A 22243-nucleotide genomic window follows, 5' to 3' on the forward strand; every position below is an offset into this window, starting at 1 on the left:
GTTGTAACTTGGATCCCAAAGTTGAAGATGAAGCTTGAAAACGATAAAGAAGATCTTGTGGGTCGATTTTGTATTTCAGAGACGGAATCTAAGCATGAGGATAGGTGGGCTCAAAGACCTATGAACATACCTTGGGAGGCGTGCACGAGCATATGTCGCACTATTCATGCGCGCATACGAAAGAGAAGACAAATTTGGCAGCAGCGTTTTTCGTCACTGACATTCGACCTAGGCGCGACCGAAGCGTGACCTACATTTGACACCTGTTTGTGCTTTGGTCGCGTGATTCAACATCGTTAGACTCGTGCTTGTTTATTTAGTTTACTCGGTTTGTTCCGAGACTCGTTTTGACTTTGGTTACTAAGTTAACTTTCTTTAGGAGAGTACTTAAACTCTTTATTTCAGTTTTAGAAATTACTTTTGCAATTCTTGAAGAAAATCTAATTATTTTAGATCTAGTATAAGGAACTAATGCGTTGAGTGAATGAGCGTTGAAATACGGTCAGAGCTTTCTCGCTGCTATCACCACGACATAAGCAGCAACTCACGAAGTAGATTAGTTGTGACTCACGAAGTAGATTAGTTGTGATTAATTGTTGGTTTTTGGGGTTCAGCTTCATTTGATGTTTTCTCAATGATTTGAATATCTCCTCGATATCCTCCAAGGTGATAACTATAATCATTTTTATTTTTCTTAAAAAATTATTTAATTATTATAAACACATTAGTTACTATAAATATAAATAGGCAGGCTAACACTTGCAAAAAAACCGGTCCATTCGAGGCATAGACTATGTGATAGTGGCTTTTAAACACGCTCGCTCCACTAACATCCGTATGAAAGCTATCGTTACTAGAATGACCGATGACATAATGAAAATCAACCCATTAAAATTGCCCAAAACTCAAAACAATAAAATAAAAATAGAAAAAAATCATTATTACAAAAATACATTTCCAAAAATGATACCGTGATCAACGGGAAAAAATCCTCTAATTCTCCATTTCTCTCCCTTTCAAGTACCCAACTCCTGATCATATTAGTCCACAACACAAACAAACAACATCTCACTTGAATTTCAAGTATTTCAACATCATGCTGACCAAAAACCCCATTTTAAATCTCACAATTATCACACTAATCCTCATCTCAATCACCACATTTTCCCTCTCAAACGAATTAGATGATGAAGCTGATGATTTTGATGAACTTGAACAACTCTTATCAATCGACGAACAACAAGACCAAGAACAACAACAACAATCTTTATCTTCTCCATCATCATCATCATCTGGAGATGCGAAAGTATTGAGCAAAGCACAGAGAATTGTTGTAGAATTGAACAATGATAATACCCAGAAAACAATTGACAAAAATGAGCAAGTTTTGATATTGGGTTATACACCATGGTGTCCTAGAAGTGCTGAATTAATGCCTCAATTCGCTCAAGCTGCTAATTTCTTAAATGATTTGGGTTCTTCCCTTTTAATGGCTAAGCTTGATGCTGAAAGATTTCCCAAAACGGCGTCGTCTTTGGGTATTAAGGGTTATCCTACTTTGCTCTTGTTTAACAATGGCACTTCTCAGCCTTACACTGGTGGATTTACTTCGTATGTTTTCCTCGTTTCTTAATTATACTGTTTAATCTCACATTTTTTAATTACCCTTTTGATTTTTTAATGTTTTGGTCTTCTCCGCTCGAGCCAATTTCATACGTTTGTTCGATATATGTGAGGTGTATTTTAATCAAACCTATCAAATTGCCCTTCTGGTTTAATTGTAATGTTTGGTGAAATGCTTGGCCTTTGATCTTGTTATGGTTGATCTTAAACTGCTTAATGGTGGGAATGTTTGCCTTTATAATTGTATTATCTACTAAATTTGTGATCTTTGATGATGTATGGTCTTAAATTATAATGTGCTATGTAAATATTTTTGTTTTTCTTAGTTGACCTTGTGAGAGTTAGTTTTGAATTATGATGTTTGGTGATACAATCAAATGGTTGGATTATCTAAGGCTAATGCATTCCGCGCTATGCTTGTAATTTTTGTTTAAGAAAACGTTTAGGTCTTGACTATATGTGTGCGAGTAGATTCTGCATTTCCTTACCCTAATGGTGGGGTTGTAATTGGCGGTTTATGCTGTTTTGTTGATCCATTTAATGGCTGATTCGTCTAGATTTTGGCATTTCAACAATGACCTTGTGGTTTTCTGTGCGCATTTTTGCGTTTTACTCTTGTGATGGGTTTTACTATGCAGCCTTTGTGAACCATTATATAGATTCTCACATTGTTTGGAATACCCTTTTAGTCTCTTTAAAGAATTTTTTTTTTGGGTTTTGTCTTCGATATGTTTCGTTTCCTGATTACTTTTGATTTGTTTTGTGGTTGAACAGGGAGGAAATAGTGATATGGGCACAAAAGAAGACCGGTAAACCAGTTGTTAGAGTGAGTTCTGTTGCTGAAGCTGAGGCATTAGTTAAGAAGTACAGTATTTTAGTTTTCGGGCTCTTTGAGGCATTTGAGGTAAACAACTGTCTAAAATGCTATCATCTTTGCCTTTTTTGATGCACTCAAATTTGATATATATTTCATTGCTTCTGGTATTGTATACATGTAAGTTCATCACTAATTTGAGGCTTAATACCCAAAATTCAAGATATTTTAGGTTGAGTAACTCGGTTTCAATTCCAACTTAGTGTGTTGAAGCTTTAGTAAATTTCCAATGTTTGCTGACAGTAAATAGTTTTTATTTGTTTTAGAGATTCAAATTTTAAAAGCGTCTCAGATGTGTTTTTATCTAATTGAAACTTCGGTTTATGCTGCTTGTATAGCTATGTTACTCTGACACTTCACTTAATTGCCGTGTCGCGTATCAGACATGTGTCGGTGTCCGACACGACACTTCAATTTAGACCACAAAACAGGAAAATTCACCCCAAATAGCCGTGTCCGACACGTGTCCGGCACCGACACGTGTCGGCGTGTCTTAGTAACACAGTTGTATAGTACACATCTTTTGTCATTAGTCTCTAGTTGCTCCATTTTGTCAATTTATGCTGTGTTCCCTTTACGTATGCCCTACTACATCCACTGATATTCTTAATGAAATCGAACTTTCATTGCAGGGTCCTGATTACGAAGAATTTGTCAACGCTGCAGTGGAGGACAATGAAATCCAGTTTGTAGAAACAAATTCCTATGAGGCTGCAAATCATATCTTCCCTGATGTCAAACTGTCAAAGCCATTCATTGGCCTCATCAAAAGTGAGCCAGAAAAATACACCAGCTTTGGTATGTGAACTGCAGGCAAATGCAATCCCAAATTTTTGCAAGCATGTCTAGTACCATTCATTATTTTATTTTTATTTTGCATTTTCTAAGTTATTTGGGGCAACCCGAGGTTGCCTAATTCAGTATAAATATATAACATCCTTTTGCAATTCTCCCTTTTCTTTTTTTTTCTTAATAGTGTCTCATATATAGATTTTAGCAAATGCCATGACACTCGGACTGATTCATGATTTGCCGGGTGTTGAGTGACTCCGTTGACCCAAATATAAATTCCTTTTGGTTTAACTATAACTTCTATGAGCCACATGCCCTCACTTCTTATGTTTGTTACACATAAAGTACAACTTTGGCTTACAGCTTTTGGGATAGACGAAAGCAGTGTTTCAGCCGTAATTTATGTGCACCTTTTATCAACACCTTCATCATTGGACACTCACACAACAGGTTGTTTCTGTATGCAGAGGAGCCTCTGAAGACGGAGAAGATACTGCAGTTTTTGAATTATAACAAGTTCCCATTGGTCACTACACTAACAGAGTTAAATTCTGTTAAAGTCTACTCCAGTCAAACTAAACTCCAGGTTTGTTGTTACTTTCCTATTGCCTTCTGCAATTTTTGTCACATTACATGAATTGCAATATAGGAGAAAAGATGATTTCTTTTGTGTGCGGAGTGGGCAAGGGGGATTGATAGAGGAGAAATGCCTAGATGTTGCATAAGGGAGCTTTAATGGAAGTGAGGAGGAAAGATGTGGAAGTGTATGGCTATGGCATGTAGCGGGGATAAACAGTTCTTACAAGATAATTATAGTGCTCATTGAACATATTCCTAGAACTTGTATGTATAACACTCGTGAAGGTGCTGTAATCTTAATGATTTATCAGCTCGATTTTGAGTAATAGAATCCCAAAGGTTCCAGCTTTAGACTTTAGAGCTTATTGGTCTGTTGAGGTTAATTTTTATCCCCACCCCTCTCTCACAATCTTAAGTGAAATACTGAAATTATCAAAGTTAATGTACACGATTTTGAAGACATGTTCAATCCTCATAGTTTATCTTTGATGCTCAGTTACTTATTACTTTATTAGTATATTGGCTATAGCACTCATAAACATCTTCTGAATGTCTCAATTATTGAGTAACTTTATCATGAGAAACATAGGATCCCAAAGGTTGCAGCTTCAGAACTTATTTTTCAGTTTCTTACGCAATGTTGAATTTAAAAATGCAACTTTTCCTTTCTGAATATAGACTTGGACAATTTTATTTTTGGGTTTGTCACTGATTGTAGGAATTATATGAATCACATCTGTTACTCTTTCCATCATTTTCATTAGTGCCCTTGATGTGAGTATGTGACAATTCTGGATCTATTTTTGCTTCTTGTGACTCATGATTATTCTCTTGAATTTGCCGCATAAGTTTTGATTTATGTGAAGCAATTAAAAACCTTATTTTAGAGTTTCCACTGGCCCAAACAGTGCTCTTACTGCATTTTGAGGTATCTAAACTCAAAAGTCTTATGATTAGTTAAAACTTTGTGTTCATGTGTAGGTTTATGTTTTTGCCGAAACTGATGAGTTCAAGCCCCTTCTTCAGCCTCTTCAAGAAGTTGCCAAAAAATTTAAGACAAAGGTCCCCACTGAGATTTTGTTAATTGTAGTTTACATGTAAAAAGGCTGTATTGATCTGTTAACAGTTTATTGCTTATTCATGGGTGCAGATAATGCTCATATATGTCGATATTACCGAGGATAACTTGGCTAAACCATTCCTGACTATGTTGGGACTTGAAGACTCGAGTAAAACAGTTGTAATGCTCTGACAATGTGGTCTTATTAGATCCTTTTTTCTTCTTTCACTCAAATTGTACATAAATCTAAGTCTTTGTTTTATCTTAAAAGTCTTTAACATTGATCATGCCCTTCACAGGTGGCTGCTTTTGACAGCAAGATTAGCTCAAAGTATCTATTGGAATCGGAACCAACACCTAGCAACATAGAAGTATGATATTATCATGTGGCTTGCTGTTTCCGTTAAAAAACTTCTTATACAAAGAATATGTTTATAACTACCATGCAATTTTTATCGTTGATCACTGTAGGAGTTCTGCTCCGGGCTGTTAGATGGGACTGTTCCATTGTATTATAAGTCACAGGCTATACCAGATAATGTGAGTTCCCTCCTCTGTTTAAATATTTTGAACTAGTCGCCTTTTTATTTGACATACTACTTTAAATTTTTAGGACAGGACTAGTAAATTGTTAAGATCTATGTTACTCAGACTCGTCGACACAGTGTCGAGTGTCTTACACTGTTCTTAATTAAACGTGGATACAATCAGATATGTGTCTTGACCAATTATTAGATACATTCACAACCCGTTTTTGTACGGATAATTAAACTACCCATGCTTTATGGACCAAAAATAAAGGGGAAACTTATTTCTCTTTTTTTTGGCTTAATCGAGGCAGTGAGGCACCTGCCACCCCATGTCTCCGCCTTCACTATTCTTCTTCAAAAATCTTTCATTTCATTTTCCTATCGTTTTCTTTATCTTCGTTCTCAAATTTGAGACCGTCGAAAGTTGGGTGTCGTTTTAATTTTGGCGTGTTGGCACGCGTCCTGTGTTGTGTTGACCACACGAAGCAGTGGATTAGTGAGAGTAATTTAGGCTAAGATAGTGTAAGTTGCATCTTCTGTGGCAAAGAATATGATAGAAATCTTTATTTTTTTAAAAATAGAGAAGATTACTTTGCATGTTATTTAAATGTTTGCTATTCTGTACTCAGACAAATGCTAGCGTCGTCGTTGCTGTTGGAAAGACATTGAATGACCTGGTTTTCAGCAGCTCGAAAAATGTTCTGCTCGAGGTTGGTGACCCAGTATCCCCCTCTCTTAGAGTCTCCTTTGTATGTTCAGTTACTTTTTGTTAGGCGGCGGTGCATTTGCAGGAAATATCATCTAGTACTTTGCTTCCAGTTTCATTCTCTGACAAACAGTTAACGTTTCCATGTCTTTCGCTTGCCTCCCTGGTAGACCTGACTAAACTGAACCAACCAGATTTAGAACTCAAAAGAACAACTTAAATAGAGGTGGAAACTGGGTTAACCCAGTTGGACCTGTACACCGAACTTCTTGTGCCCTATTTTGGCCTTGAAGTGGCCTGAAATGAATAACTTGAGATTACACTTCAAGTTTATCTACATAACAAATAAAAGTATCTTAATAGACAAAACCCAAAATGGTCAGATTTGTACTCAAACTGCATACTTTATGTGAATTGATCTGGCCTAAACTGACTACTTTGTTTCTACTTGGTGTACTGAAATAATATTTTTCACTTCCCATTAAAAGGCCTGCGCTGATTTTTGAATTGCGCTTTCGTATATTTAGGTGTATATACCATGGTGTCCTGCTTGTGACGTTACAACCAAGCAGGTGGAAAAGCTGGCTAAGCATTTTAAAGGATTGGAAAATTTAACCTTTGCAAGAATTGATGCTTCTGCTAATGAGCATCCAAAACTTCAGGTTAGTGAACTAAATCTTGCATATCACTTGAGAAAGAACATGAATAATTATTAGTTACTGCATGGACAAGCATTTTCATTTTTTCTTGAAGAAAAATAGGGACAATTATTCGTTTCGATGTTAGACTTACATTTATCTGAAGTTGTGATCCTACTGCTTAATTTACTGAACAACATGATGTTTACGATCATTAGATTCTTCTACTTGGCTAGAAGAAGTTGTGGTCTTTTGTTTTACTTGGACTCCGGTATGAGTACATATGTAAAGACGAACTCACTATGCCTTATTTTTTGAGGCACAGACTTTATCTTGATTGGGGATGACTGATGAGGACGGGTCTTCAAACCATAAACTAAACTAAAAATTTGTTATGGAAGCTCATAATTAACTCCCCTATTCCCCAAGTGTTGTTTTACGGTTATAATCACCTTATTCAATCTTATAAGCACTTTACTACGGAGTACCTGTTTATTAATAAATGCTTCTCAATCAAAAAATATTTAAAAACTTGCCAGTTACGGGTACAAGCAAGCACCCACATTGAGCTCCGTTCTCTCAAACCAACATCAAACCAAGATACGAATTGCTTCATATTTATGCCTCTTCCTTTACGTTTGTCATGCAAGTCTCCCTGTATGTCTCTACCAGGACCCTTCCACTTGCTCTCCCACTTGCTTCTTGTGAGAGGTCACAAGCTTGTGATGGAATAGTACCGTCACAAATGAGAATTTGTGCTACCACTTACCAGGAGAGGGTCCGTTGAGGATTCCATAGCCTTATGTTTCTTAAATTCTTACTTTTGCAGGTTACTGACTACCCAACGCTGCTGTTTTATCCCGCAGCTGATAAATCAACTTCGGTAACCTATAATTTTGTGTCTGCAACCCATTATTTTTACTATTACAATCCTGAAGGCCTCTCTGACTGATGGAGCTAATCTCTTACCAGGTTAAACTGTCGACTAAATCAGGATTGAAGGAAATGGCAGCATTTATCAAGAAAAACGTGAAAGCTGAAGTTGAGGTAGCAAAGGATGAATTGTAGAATGGCTTCCTCAATTTAATACTGTATCATATACAGACTAATAGCGGGAAATAGGAACTCGTTTCATATACCAAATGTTTTACAAAGGGCTGATAATGCAAGTAATTTGATCATCGATTGAGGTAGCTGGATTAGCAACCGCAGTGAGTGTAAACTAATTTTGTAGTGTTATATTATGAACACCATGAAAGGGAAATTTTCTATATAATTAAAAAAAGTCCTACATTGATTTTTTTAAAATGTTGCGACCTATCTCATCCCGGATGAGTGATAGAAGTGTAAGTCACTACTTGTCTACTTCCATCGTTCTCCTTTCATCTTCCCACTATTTTTCGGAAAGCTTTTTATCTTCCCCTCAACATTTGAACCCCTACATGAAATTCATGGAAAAAGTTAAAGTATGTCCGAGTACTCTCTTTGTCCTGGTTATTTGTTTACCTATTTTATTTTAGGGTGTCTTAGTCATTTGTTCACCTTTCTATATTGAGATGGTTTTAGAGACTAATTTGGTTATTTGATTGGATTATTGTCCACTTGTGATTCATTAAGTACAATCACAAATGGTCCCCTTCTGCTTCCTTGGTCTCCATGCCAAAACAAACCCAAAGTAACAAATCCAAAGTAACAAATGATCGGGATGGAGGGAGTATAATCTAAGCAAGTGGAATGTTAGAGTTCCATGGGGAGTATAATCTAAGCAGGTAGTATTTGACTTTAAATAAACGCAATTGCTAAATCCCGCCCACCCTTTTACTAAGAGATATGTTAATCCCGCTCATTTTTACACTTGATTCCGATTATACCCATCTCATTTTTCGCCCGCAAAAAAGGATACCTTATTAATTAAAACCCGAGCAATTCTAAAAACAACCACTACAGAATCCCCGACCTGCTGCCCCACCAGCCACCTCCGCCTAATGATCGATGATGGAGCAAGGTTAGTCAACGGGATTGGAGAAGGGGCAGAAGGCAAGGTCGACGGATGGAGACGTTGAAAAAAAAGAAACGACTGAAAGAGAAGGCATGGTTGTGCAAGGGGTGGTCGACGGTGCAGCGGTTGTTCGTCGGTATTAAGGGATGGTGGTCAAGAACAGTGGTCAGGGATGTGATTGTAGACCTGGCAAACAGATCAATCGGGCCTGGTTCAGGTCAAGTCTATTTCGAGTCTGGTCATTTCGGGTCTGAATACTTAAGGTCAGATTCAGGTCAAATCAAGTCATTTCGGGTTCGGGTTGTTTTTTGGTCAACTAGTATCAAGTTATTTGTGGATAATAATTAGTTTGCAACAATAAAAATCCGAGTCCGGTTAGTTCGGGTTCGGGTCACGTTCGAGTGTCAGGTCGGGTCAATTTTTTCAGGCCAATATGTGACGAAGAATGAGTTTGTTTTTAATATTTTTTTTTGTAATGATGAAGGGTAGGGATGAAAAAAAAAATAAGTAGAATGTGCGGAATTTATGTTGTCAATCTTACCATATTAAGGTTATTAACATGTACCCTTAGGGTATGACACATTTGAGAAAAACCCTTAATTTTATTGTAAAATTAATTTGTATAACTTTAATAGAGGACTTTAATAATAGTTAGTAGTTAGTTTTAATTTATGTATTTCGTTTTCAATTTCACCTGGAATTTTGAATGTTTCAATTATGGGTTTTTTTAACATGTACCCTTAGGGCACATGATAATAAGCTAAATAGGGGAAGATTTTCAAGATTATTACACTAATTATGGTAAATATGAGTTTCAACTCTAATTTATCATGAAATATTCACAACAATATTTCCTTAATTAGATTATTATCATATGCCCTTAGGGCACATGTTAGAAAATCCGTTCAATTATTTATCTTTTGTCGATTATATGTTGTTTATTGTTGTTAGGCTATGTTTGACAAGACATTTCAGGTACCTGATTTGACCAAGCAACCTGATTTGACTAATACTTCAGGTAGTTGTTTTACCCAGTGCTGTTTGGTAAAGTCATTTAGTGCACTGAAATGACTTTTCAGTACTGAAATGAAAAGCTACTCGGATAGCTTTTTAAAGTTTCAGAAAATTGAAATGTTCTACTTTACATATTTACCCTTTATTTAAATTAATTTATTATAATTATTAATGTCCTTTTATGTCATTTTACAAAAATCGATTACCTTTTCGATTAGTTTTACCAAACACTTTACAATTAATCACCTACCTTATCGTTTCCAATTTTTCACTAGCTTTTCGTGTACCTTTTTAATTTCAAATCACCTTATCGATTTGTGTACCTTTTCGGGTTTGAGTACATTTTGATCGTTTTACCAAACAGAGCCTTAGCCATGGTGCAACGTTGGAACTCAACGTTTAACCATGGTTCAATTTTATTATTTTTTTTTTTTAAAAAAAATTAAAAAAAAAAATTCGAACGTTGGTATTCAACGTTTGACCATGGTCAAACGTTAAGATTCAACATTCGGTCATGGTCAGATGTTGAATCTCCACGTTTGGTCCATGGTCGATTGTTGAATCTCAACATTTCGTCCATGGTAAAAAAAAAAATAATAATAAAAATTGAACGTTTGTATTCAATGTTGATGCCATGAGAACGATGAATCATTTCGTTTGATCCATGGTCGAGATTCAACATTTGGCCATGATCAAACGTTGAATCTCCACGTTTGATCCATGGTCGATTGTTGAATCTCAATATTTCGTCCAGGGTTCGTTCAATTTTTTTCTAAATCGTGTTTATTTTCTTTATTTGTCGATTTTTTAAAATTATGTAAGTTTTCTTTTCGATATGGATTATTTTCTCATTTTTTATGTGGTTAATGGTGATGGGAGATCGAAATGAAAAAAGGAAACAACATGCTAATTGATGTTCTTAATTGATGTTTTTTTTTTAAAAATTTAATTTGTTTTTACAAGAATTTGAGAGAAAATTGTTTAGAGAGAGAAAGTAATGTGGGGGAGGAGGGGGGAGTGTTCGTTTTTTGGAATGAAAACGTCGTCAATAGTTACTAAAACGTCGTCGCCCCTATGATAAGAACTTGGAAATGATCTTTTACTAAGAAAATCAATCATGTTGGACTGAGCCGGACCAATGGAAACTAAAACACAAGGCCCATACATAATCTAGGGTTTACAATCCCCCATCTTCATTCTTCCCTCCTTTAAAAGCCTACCTCCTCCTCCAAACACAAACACCAAACGCTTTCAATCGCAACATCACAGTTTAGGGTTTTAGGGTTAGGGTTTTTCTAAAATCAAAATTAAAAGAATCCCGATGAGGAAGCATTCCCATAAAAAAGATAGGAAGTGCCGTATGACACTCCAAACACCGCTCTTGTGCTTGATTGAGAAACTATAGAAACACCATCTACGCCGTTGATCTTCACTCGCTGCTGTTTCCCCATCCACTAATCACAGCCGTCCATTCACTCATCTCCTATTCATAGGATTTGATCCTTGAATGACAGCCGTTCGATTAGTCGGGGATTACTCAGCATGTGTTTTTCATCGTCCCGTTGTTTGGGGTTTCTTTCTCTTTCTCTCCAATTGCTGTTGTGTGTGATTTTAAACGGGTCTCTGAGGGTTTTCTTTTTTTATGTCTTTTTAATTTAACGATAAATCCTGGTTTTGCCACTGTTATTTATCGTATTTTAGTTGTATGTATGAAAATAAGGTCCGATGCCACGTCGACAGTAGCAAAAGCAATGACTGACGATGCTATGATTGGACCAATATCAAATTTTGATTAATATTTTGCATTATTGATAGGAACCCGTTAATCTTATTTATTTCCATGATTAAACGGAGCCGTTTGTGCAATTACATTTATTTTCCATTTTCTTTTACGATTCCGTTGATGAGATTACAGAAAAATGTTGGAATTACCGTCTGATTAACAATCTGACGAGAAACTTTCTTTCTGAGGATTCTTGATTTTTAATTTATTTTCACAAACAAAACATTTTCTTATTAAATATTGATGTGTTTTTGTTAAATTAATATTGGAGAAGTCGATGATGATAAATTCCAGGCTTGTTTCTCAAAAACATTCGCAGAGCCGCCTGAGAACTTTCCCCTGCGCAGGGTCGAGAGTTGTTGCTGCTTTATCCTTCCTTGGATGTCTGAGACTTTTTTTTTTTTTCTTTATATTTTATTAATATTATTAATTTGATGTAAATTTTCACTATTAGAACAAATTTGGATTAAATTTGAAGATGATGTGCATTGTGTTTGAGGTGACCAATATTTGGGAGTTTTGGCATGGATTGTGAATGTGTTGATTGGGATTGTGTTGGTGTCCTTCGTTTATCGATTAATTGAAGGAGTGTGTGGCTGAATTAGAGGTTGTATTTGGGAAATTGGTTAGAACAACCAAGAGTGGATTATTTGTCAAAAAAAACCAAGAGTGGATTATGACGGACTCTAAATACATATGATCTATAATTGAAAATTGAGACGATAAGTAACCCAGAAATGAATTTATCATACAACAGGGGTAAACTGATCCCTCGTACGCAACTGAAGCTAATAAATAGTCGCTACCTCCTTCATTACTTCATCTGAAAATGCCACACGAGTGATTTCTTGATCATCCGACTTTCATTTGATGTTTGTAGTCGTGTGATAAAGAAATCACTAATATGGGGTTCTCGGGAGAATTTGCTTCATCTATTGCTTGGTTTAAGGACCCGAACTTATTCTTTTTTTGCGATAAGAACCTCTACACTAATTCAGTTAACTTTTATCCTCAACAATAGAAAAATTAATAAATATTATTTCCTCCATTTAACCTTGATTCATACCTGAAAATATATTCAGGTGGATTTTATTTGATTCGAGTTCAAGGTTACATTAAGAATATTTAACTTTTATAATTTTTGTAAATACGTAGCTAAGGATATTTATCGCGTAAAATACGTGTTGACAAACGGGAAAAAGCAAACTTGTAATCTACAGTTGAATGGAGGGAGTATAAGTCTAATGTATCGTCGAAGAACAATGCTGCCACATATTTCTTACATCTTATCTTATATAAAATGAGAATAAGAGGTTGATTATTTTGGCATGGCCTATACCCTTTGATTGTAGCAATATTTATGGTCAACTCTAATTTCTTATTATTTTCTGTTTTTCTTATGTTTGCACCTGAAACTTCTTCCTCATCTTCACTCTATTTTTATTCATTTTTATCCAGAAATTTTTCCTTTATTTTTCTTATCTTTTCCTCCATTCTCCACAAGTTCATGTTTTTTCTTAAGTTATATATGCAAAAACAAAACTGATTTTAATTGAATTGAGGTGACACTAATAGGGATTTTGACTTTGTTAGTTCTTTTAAAATAATTTATACTGCTTTCGTGTTTGTTCGGCCGGAATCGTAGATTGAATTGCCTATGTCATGCAACTCTTTATCCTCGAGGAAACAAGTTTACAATACTGCCTCAATTTCATCTCAATGTTGGTAATTGAGTTTGCACTCATGATCGCCTACTACCGGTAGTGAATGAAGCAATTCTGGGCGATTGTTTGGACCATTCTATAATAAAGGTAAATGAATATGCTCATTTTCTTTTAATCAATCCGTCTTGCTTGTGACGGAGATACCCGTCGCAAGCTTGCGACGGGTTGGATAGTACCGTTTAAATGCTAAATGGGTAGACAAATTGTACTGTGCATACACAATAATTTTTGACTGCTTTGTGCATACATAGTACCTTTCTCTAAAAATCTTTCATATTCATCCATGTTCATCTTCTCTCCTTCTCTCTCCCCTTTCAAATTTCTCTGTAAAAATCTTCATCTTTCTCTAAAAATCTTTCATGTTCATCCTTTTTCATCAATTTTATCTTCATTCCATTTTCTTCTTCTCCGTCAAAACCAGTGGTGGATCTTGAAGAAATTTTTAAGGGGGGCCAGAAAGTAAATAATCGAATCGTCAACTATTTCTTTAAAAGACATACAGTCTATACAATATAAATGGAGGCATTAACAAACACAAAATTTAAACATGTCTTCACAAAAACAATAATCAAATACATCTAAGATAAAAATATTAACGAAGCGAAAGTATTTAATTAACAACCTTCCTAGAAATAATTTAATGACTACTTCAATAAAAAATATACACGGCTAATAATATTAAAATATAAAATTATATCAATTAACAAAAAATGTAATGGTTTTTCATTTTACAAAAAATATTCGGAGAAAAAAATGAAATGTACGTCTTATATTTCTATAAAAGATAATAACCAATGTTGTCAGGATCGAGATTCTACTTTGGATCGATGGGGAGGGTAGGATCGAATCGGATCGTAGAATCGCAAGATTCTACAAACTCCTTAAATATAATTTTTTATTTGGTAAAAACATATAATTAAAAATCAAAACACGTATTTATTAATATTAAAAATATTGGTAATTAATGATTTTAGTATCATTGTATGAACAACTTACACGAAATTTGGGTTTTACAGTGTCATTATATAAAAATATATATTAATTTTTTATTATAAAATCGGATTGTAGGATCATAAATCGTAGGATCGTATTATGATCCCATCTCTAAAAATTTTCAAATTAATAGGATCGTAAGATTCTACAACTATGATAGAATCGTAGGATCCAGGATTGGTTAAGCATTTTTGGATCGTAAAATCGTAGAATCGTTGGATCGAATCACGATTCTAACAACAATGATAATAACAGATCATATATCTCAGAAATATTACGAGGAGCGCAAATTCTGTTGTAAGACCGTAGTCTATGCAATGAGAAAAAGGTGACCACTTTATGGTACATAGTGACCATTTTTTCACTAAAAATGAACCGTTTTTTTTTCAAAAAGGTCACTATTTACTGCAAAATAGTCACTATTTACGCAAAAATGGTCACATTTATGTCAAAATACACAAAAAAAACCCGTCAAATCATATAATTGCTCTTTGAGAAGTGTTTCTAAATGTTTAAAATTAAGAATTGTTTATCACTACGACTTAATAAGTTGTCTTGCCTTAATCACCAATCAAGTTACCTAAAATATGTTATATTTAAAACCCTTAAAATTATTAGTCTTTAGGGAAAGACGATTATAGGAATTGTTGAAAAAATAATTCTTGTTAACATGTAACTTTGGATTTAACAAGGTACCATTATGCAAGTGGGGCAATGTTACCATTTTTTTATTTACTTGGGCTTTTTATTTACTTTGCATTCAACAAGGTACAGATTATACAGACTTGCTTGGGCTTTTTATTAAGGGGGGGCCAGGCAGTTAGCATTCTGAAAATTTCCGTATTGTTTAGAGAAGAAATAGCTGTTGGGCCACAATCACGGGGGGCCTGCCCCCTGCCCAATACAAGGAAGATCCGCCACTGGTCAAAACACTCCATAATAAAATCAAATAAAATACTACCGAGAAAAAAAGCAAAACTCCACAAAACTTCTCACCTCTCAAATTTTTTGTTGGTATGATGAAGATCATGTTGTAATATTATGTTTTGTTTATTTTTTATCAATTTTTTTTTAACAAATTCCATGATTGTTATCATTTTTAGTTTGGTTTTTTACATTTTTAGTTAAATGATTTAGCATTTTAGTTCATTTTTTCATTTTTAGTTTCGGTAAATTTATTTTTCATTACTATTGTTGAATGTTTGTTGGTGATTGTTACGAACTTTAATTTGATTGTTACAATTTTTTTTTTTATCAAATTCCAAGATTGTTACCATTTTTAGTTCACTTGTTTATATATTAAAGTACTTTTTAACCAATTTTAGTGGTCTTACAGAACTTGGGAGATGTTAACGTATTGATCAATTAAGTAAACATGTAACATACTGAAAAATGCTTCCATTTCCTAAATATTTGTGACCATATTGAACTGGGTATACTCCATTGACCTCATCACATATTAGTTTACTGAAAATAATGATTTATACTCTTCAAATAGTCAAATAATAAAATTTAGGTAAATATGTACCAAAATATAATATGTGACCTTTTTAAGGATAACTGTTTTCATTAGTTTATTTTAATTGAGTTATCTGAAATGATAACATATGGTGACATATTGAATAATTTTGTAAACATGTTGAGTTGTGCATTAAGTTTCCTTTAATGCAGCTGTATGTTTATATCCGTCTACAAAATATCACAATCCTTAGATTGATCACACGTTAAATGATAAAGCAAACATCTAATTCATGTAATTCAAGATTTGAACATCAAATTCACTGAACGATAAATGGTCACACATGTTATTGAAGTTATTGAATATGATTTTTTAAATGGTCACATATTAAACTAAAGTGGTCACATTTTTCTTCAGGATGGGAAAAAGTTATGCATCTTCATCTAATTCATTAAATTCAAGACTTGAAAACACGGTTTTATGCAAACACAATATGGGTGCAGTCTTGAGGACAGTGAACAAAGGAGAGCATGTAGGTAAAAGGTTTTATGGATGTTCACTTTGGCTGATATAATTATTTGACTTTGTTTCTTGTTTGTTAATTTATTTTTGTAATTGAATTTGATTATATATTGTGTAATCTTTTCTTTATTGTTTCACTTGCAGCACAATGGTTGTGGCTTTTTTCAATTAATTGATGCATTGACGGAAAGTGACGATTTAAATAAGAAAGACTTGCTAGAGAAAATGAAGAATTTGAAGATAAAGAATGAAAAGTTGAAGATAGTTGTTGTAGAATTAAATATTGAAATCAGGAAACATAGGAAAAGCGAGAAATTAGCTATGTTTCCTTGTTGGTTTCTTGGGTTGTATTTGCAGTTTGGTGTATGTTTAAGAATTGAGAAGTTGCAAACATTTGTTGACTTATTGAGTAAGTTTGTGTGTTCTAATGTGTAATATGTTTGCATTATGCAAATCTAGTGTAATTTAGTGATCATTTTATATATTTATTGTTTGCAATTATTATTACAACAAAGTGGTAGCTTATCAACTAAAAATGGTGTCATATTGTCCTGCTTTAATAACACTAATATGTTTAAAAATATTTTGTGACTTTATCTTTTGCATGTTATTTTGGACGGTATCGTCCCTGAATGTATGGTAGCTTTATTTGCCAATATGTAAGGTGATTTGGGATGGTGAAATATTCTATAAGAATGTGAACATAATGGGGCATACATTACCAAAAGAAATACAGCAGGAATGACAATTTGTTTATATGTTTATCTGTTATGTTACCGGTTGCAATATGGTAACATCTTGTGCGATAATGAATAAATTGCGTAACATATACACTACCATAGGTGATTAACTTTCAATATGACAACAAATTGTGCAAGAATGATAACATTACTTTTAAAATACACTAGCATGAGAGATACACCAATAATGCCAAATGTTCACATATTTACCCAGTATGTTACCAAAATGTATATGACAACATTTTGTGCAAGGATGAAAACATTACTTGTAAAATACACTGTTATAAGAAATATACTAAGAATGTCAATTGTTGATATATTTACTCGTTATCGTCCCAAATTATATGGTGACATATTGTGTAAGATTGGAAACACAAATGGTAAAATACAATGCGATAGGAAATACGCCAAGAATGTCAATTATTTACATATTTATCCATTGTGTTACCAAATTTAATGTGGTAACATATTATGTAAGAATGAAAACATTCATTTATTAATCAAATATACAGACATTAACATGAAATATGTGGTTTTTGAAAATGATACAAGTAGTATATTGTCTCTCCTAACATGAAACTATATTCTCCAACATTTCTTCATCTTTGAGTGTCCTTGCTTGGTAAATCCAGGAACGAAAGACATTAGCACCATATGAATGCCTCTCCTAACATGAAATTATTATCCAACATTTTTTGTTTTTAACAAAAGTAATATTTTTATATATGAATCTCAATAATAATGTTAATAGTAAAACTAAAAATATAAAGCAAACTCAATGTTTACCTTCAAAATTCATTAAATTTAAACATTTAAAGAATTAAAGGGACACTAGCTTTAAAGAAAAACTCAATGTTTACCTTTAATCTCATCCTCTAAAAGTAATATTTTTACATATGAATCTCAATGATAGTTTTAATAGTTAAAGTAAAAATATAAAACAAACTCAATGTTTACCTTCAAATTTCTTTAAATCTAAACATTTAAAGAGACACTAGTTTTAAAGAAAAATCCAATGTTTACCTTTAATCTCATCCTCTAAAGCAATCATCAGCCATTTTTTTTTTTACTTTTTAATTTGATGAATTTTAAAGTGAGATTTTTTCAAAAAAAAATTGGGATGTAAAAAAATGAAAAAAATAGTTGATGGGAGTGATGTATTTTGGAGGACGTAAATTTGAAGAAAAAGGGTGGTGATGTTGAATGTTCTCTGGAAGATGAGAAAATGAAGTATGAATGTTTTCTGAAGATGAGAAAATGAAGTATGATTGTGGAAAGCATACACTGTTAACCATGCAATTGCTTTTAATGCTAGTACTTTATAAGAATTAAATATTAGCCTATGATGGGGCATATTCTGCACCCGCTGACCGAGTCAACATATTGAGCAAGGTCAAAGATCAAGAGACAGCAAGTCAACATGTTAGACCGCCTAACCGACGCAGTTTGTCGGCCGGTCACTTTGGGTCTCGGCTGGGCAACCGCCAGCCGGGAGATATATCCGCGTACTCATATCCAAGACCCCTCGACATGGAGTCAACAGGGCCCGCCGGCCTGCCATGGGTCCCTCGGCCGAGGGTAGAACAGACTTTCCACCTGCTACGCCACTTGGCCCACTTGGCCACTACGTGACAAAAGGTGAAAGTCTATAAATACTCCTCAACCCTCATTGAGGAAAGGATCCACAATCTAACCTAAAACTCACTATTCATCTGGTATAAACTCCTTTATCTCTCTACAATATACTTTGTCAAGTAACACACAACTTAATCCCTTTAAGTTTACTGACTTGAGCGTCGGAGTGAGTACGCTCGGTGCAAAGCCGAGCCCTCAGTTTGTTCATTGTTTCAGGAGAGACCGAAAGGAAGAGTCAAGCAAAGCCATCATTCTACAAGCTTACGTGGTAACAAAACCTGCTCTGGAATTACACCCGGAACAATTGGTGCCGTCTGTGGGGAAAAGATACTAGAAGCTAGTCACATTCATTCCCAAAACAAAAAAAAAACACAAAACAAAATCCATTCGCCGAGCTAAGAGGATGTCGAAACAGCCAGAGATGGTGCGTGTGGAAACTGAATTCTTCCAAGATGACACATTCCACAACTCTGAAATCGGGCAGTCCCCCACCGGCCGTATCACTGATACGACGTACGGGATGCCAACAGAATAAGATACACCGCTGCCCACCGACCAAGTCACTATCATGGGACATGTGGTTGATGACTTGATGCAGCTAAACTAAAGCTACTCCTGGACCTAATGGGTAGCACGCCGACTCACACTGTGACAACGACAAGAGCGGCGGCACCCCCACAGGAGACCAGGGTCCAAAAAGTGACTCCGAGAAACTTGAACGGAGCATTGGAGGAAGCTGACCATGTCAAGACGCCGGGGGAGCCCAGAGTGCCAGTGGTAGACCTGAGTCCTTCCCGCACTCGCGGGAGGACAGTGTCGCCGCAGCCCGACGAGGCCTGCCCTAGAGGAGTGAAAGAAGTCCGACTCACCAGAGTCCCTTCCCACCACGGGGAGAGGAGCCGGACTAAGGATGCGAGGAGCCGATCGCCGCGTGTCATTCGACACGTGGTCAGACAGCCCCTCAACCCCTATGTCCTAGAGGTCCCGGTGCCGACTAAGCTAAAGTTGCCGTCCATATCATACAAAGGAGAAAGCGACCCAACCGACCATGCCGAGGCTTTCGAGTCTTACATGTCGGTATGGGAGCAGCCTGATGAGGTTTGGTGCCGAGTCTTCCCAACGACCCTGCATGGGATGGCACAAAGTTGGTACAAGGGGCTACCCAATGGGTCGATATACTGTTATGGCGACCTAAGGGACATATTTTTGGCCCAGTATTCTTGCAATAAGAGAAGGGCCGTCGAGACATCGGATCTCCTGACTATCAAACAGGAGGGAGGCGAGTCTCTCCGAAGTTATGTGAAGAGGTTCGACGCCAAGGTTCAGCAGATTCGTGAGCTGAACAGCGAATTGGCGGCCTTCGCACTGATGAAAGGCCTCCTGAGAGGAGACTTAAAAAACGAGCTCATCAAGTGCGGAGGCCTGAACCTAGACTCCGCCAGGAAGATGGCCGACCAAGCCATAAAGGTGGAGGACTATCACAAAACCTGGGTAGGCCCCAGCGAGGCCGGGCACTCAGAGAGTAAGAGCCGCCGGGAGGACAACCCGGATGAAGGACGCCGTGACAATAATAGGTCACGGTCTGACAAGTCCGCCAGGAAACAGAACTCGGCGGGCGCCGGGGGGAGTTCGGGACCGTACTACCAAAAGCGGTACAATGGTCACACCCCCCTGGTCGTATCTGCTGCCGAGGTCTTCTCCCTGAGCAAGAACGAGGGTCAGAAGTGGGAAAGACCTCCCAAGGCGAGGGGGGACGGTGACACGAGCCAGTACTGTGAGTACCACGGCCACACCGGTCACTTAACGGACAACTGCCGGCATCTGAAGAATGCCATTGAAGAGCTGATCCGGAAGGGGAGCCTCAGCAAATATGTTGCCGGAGGCCAAAAGACTAATACCGGCGGCTCAAATAAAAAGTCCGTCTTTGAACGGATAGGAGTAATCCATGTTGTCATCGGGGGCAACGAGAACGGTGGGTCCGCTCATGGGCACAAACGGCACCTGAACGAGCTATATCAGGCCATCAACTTTGTGCCCAAAACAGCGATCCCCGCTTCCAACATCCCCGATATGACTATTGGGAAGAAGGACTACGAGGGAGTCATCGCCCCGCACAGCGACCCACTTGTAGTCCACTTGGACATAGCCAACCACCTGGTCAAGAGGTGCCTCATTGACACAGGCGCCTACACGAACATCATGTTCAGGGAGTGCTTTATCAATCTCGGTCTGAAGGTTGAGGACTTGAGCCCCTGCACCAATCCGTTGTAGAGTTTTGCCGGGGCCGGCCTGGTACCCCTAGGGTCAATCAGACTGCCGGTGATGTTCGGCGAGGGGAATGCGGCTAAGAATGTCCTATCTGAGTTCGTGGTCATTGACGGCTCGTCCGCCTACAACGTTCTCATAGGCCGAGTCACTCTGAGCGAGGCCGATGCAGTAATGTCCATCCGGGCCCTGACACTGATGTATGTCTCGGACCGGGGGGAAGCGCATAAGCTCGTCTCAAAGGACGAAAAAGACGAAGTAGTCAACGTCCAGATATTTGCCAGAGGGTGCAACTTGCAATCCCTCAAAGTGGCGAATAAGTCAGAGAAGGGGAAAAGCCCATCCTTACAACAGGAGGGCGACCTCATGGATGCCACTGTCGGCATGGTCGAAGGAGTCGAGACCGAAGAAGTGGAAATTGACCCGGGCGCACCGTGCTGAATCGGTGTCAACCTGGAGCCAAAATTCGGGCCGCTCTCCTAGACCTGCTGAGGAAGAACAAAGACGTCTTCGCTTACTCAGCAGCCGAGATGCCAGGCGTGAGCCGGGAGGTAATTGTTCACAAGCTGAACGTACTCTCCACCGCTCGCCCTGTTAAACAGAAGATGAGGAACTCCTCAGCCGAGAAGGATGAGGCCATCAAAGCCGAGGTAGATAAATTACTAGCGGCGGGCTTTATCATGCCTTGTACTTATACTGAGTGGTTAGCTAATGTTGTAATGGTGAAGAAATCATCGGGGGCGTGGAGGATGTGTGTAGATTTTACCAATCTTAATAAAGCGTGCCCCAAAGATTGCTATCCCTTGCCTCGAATAGATAGTTTAATCGACGCCACAGCAGGCTACACTATGCTGAGCCTGCTGGACGCCTTCTCAGGGTATCATCAGGTATTCATGGCCGAAGAAGACATGCCTAAATGTGCATTCATCACCGGTAACGGCACATACATGTATAAAATGATGCCGTTCGGTTTGAAGAACGCCGGCGCAACTTACACAAGACTGGTGGACAAAGTGTTCCAAAATCAAAAGGGCGAAACATTGAGGCTTACGTCGACGATGCTATTGTAAAAAGCAAGTCCGACAAATGAGCACTTAGCCGATTTACACGAGACATTTTGTTCACTAAGGAAATACAAGATGAAACTTAACCCAATGAAATGCAACTTCGGTGTCCGGTCGGGTAAGTTCCTCGGCGTGCTTGTCGGCGCCGGGGAATTGACGCCAATCCGAGAAAAAGTCCAAGCAACTGGACTGCCGGAGCCGAGGAATCGAAAAGAGGTTATGATGTTGGCCGGGAGGATGGCG

General features: G+C 37.1%; 1 protein-coding gene, 1 long non-coding RNA gene and 4 other non-coding genes across 7 annotated transcripts; all 6 read left to right on the forward strand.

Moving 5' to 3' along the window:
* The first annotated feature begins 928 nt into the window (after positions 1-928).
* Positions 929-8110, forward strand: LOC141648025 (protein disulfide isomerase-like 1-6). The gene is made up of 12 exons (XM_074456440.1): positions 929-1611; positions 2398-2527; positions 3130-3295; positions 3757-3875; positions 4850-4930; positions 5019-5108; positions 5228-5299; positions 5400-5468; positions 6088-6168; positions 6692-6826; positions 7632-7685; positions 7775-8110. The coding sequence occupies exons 1-12, from the start codon at positions 1097-1099 to the stop codon at positions 7868-7870; spliced, it is 1608 nt and encodes a 535-aa protein (XP_074312541.1). The 5' UTR covers positions 929-1096; the 3' UTR covers positions 7871-8110.
* A 2930-nt stretch (positions 8111-11040) lies between these two features.
* Positions 11041-16756, forward strand: LOC141648026 (uncharacterized). 2 transcript variants are annotated; one of them, XR_012545911.1, is made up of 3 exons: positions 11041-13409; positions 16192-16310; positions 16441-16756. It is a non-coding gene; the product is annotated as an uncharacterized LOC141648026 (long non-coding RNA). The 2 variants fall into 2 exon arrangements; XR_012545910.1 differs by having other exon boundaries at positions 16192-16306.
* Positions 11132-11200, forward strand: LOC141650402 (small nucleolar RNA U49). The gene has a single exon (XR_012546440.1). It is a non-coding gene; the product is annotated as a small nucleolar RNA U49 (small nucleolar RNA).
* Positions 11535-11689, forward strand: LOC141650399 (small nucleolar RNA snoR2/U65). The gene has a single exon (XR_012546437.1). It is a non-coding gene; the product is annotated as a small nucleolar RNA snoR2/U65 (small nucleolar RNA).
* Positions 11713-11787, forward strand: LOC141650378 (small nucleolar RNA snoZ7/snoR77). Its single transcript, XR_012546416.1, has one exon. It is a non-coding gene; the product is annotated as a small nucleolar RNA snoZ7/snoR77 (small nucleolar RNA).
* Positions 11871-11991, forward strand: LOC141650443 (small nucleolar RNA SNORD14). The gene has a single exon (XR_012546475.1). It is a non-coding gene; the product is annotated as a small nucleolar RNA SNORD14 (small nucleolar RNA).
* Positions 16757-22243: the final 5487 nt, after the last annotated feature.

This window comes from Silene latifolia, chromosome 3 (assembly GCF_048544455.1).
Source record: "Silene latifolia isolate original U9 population chromosome 3, ASM4854445v1, whole genome shotgun sequence".
Classification (NCBI taxonomy): Eukaryota; Viridiplantae; Streptophyta; class Magnoliopsida; order Caryophyllales; family Caryophyllaceae; genus Silene; species Silene latifolia.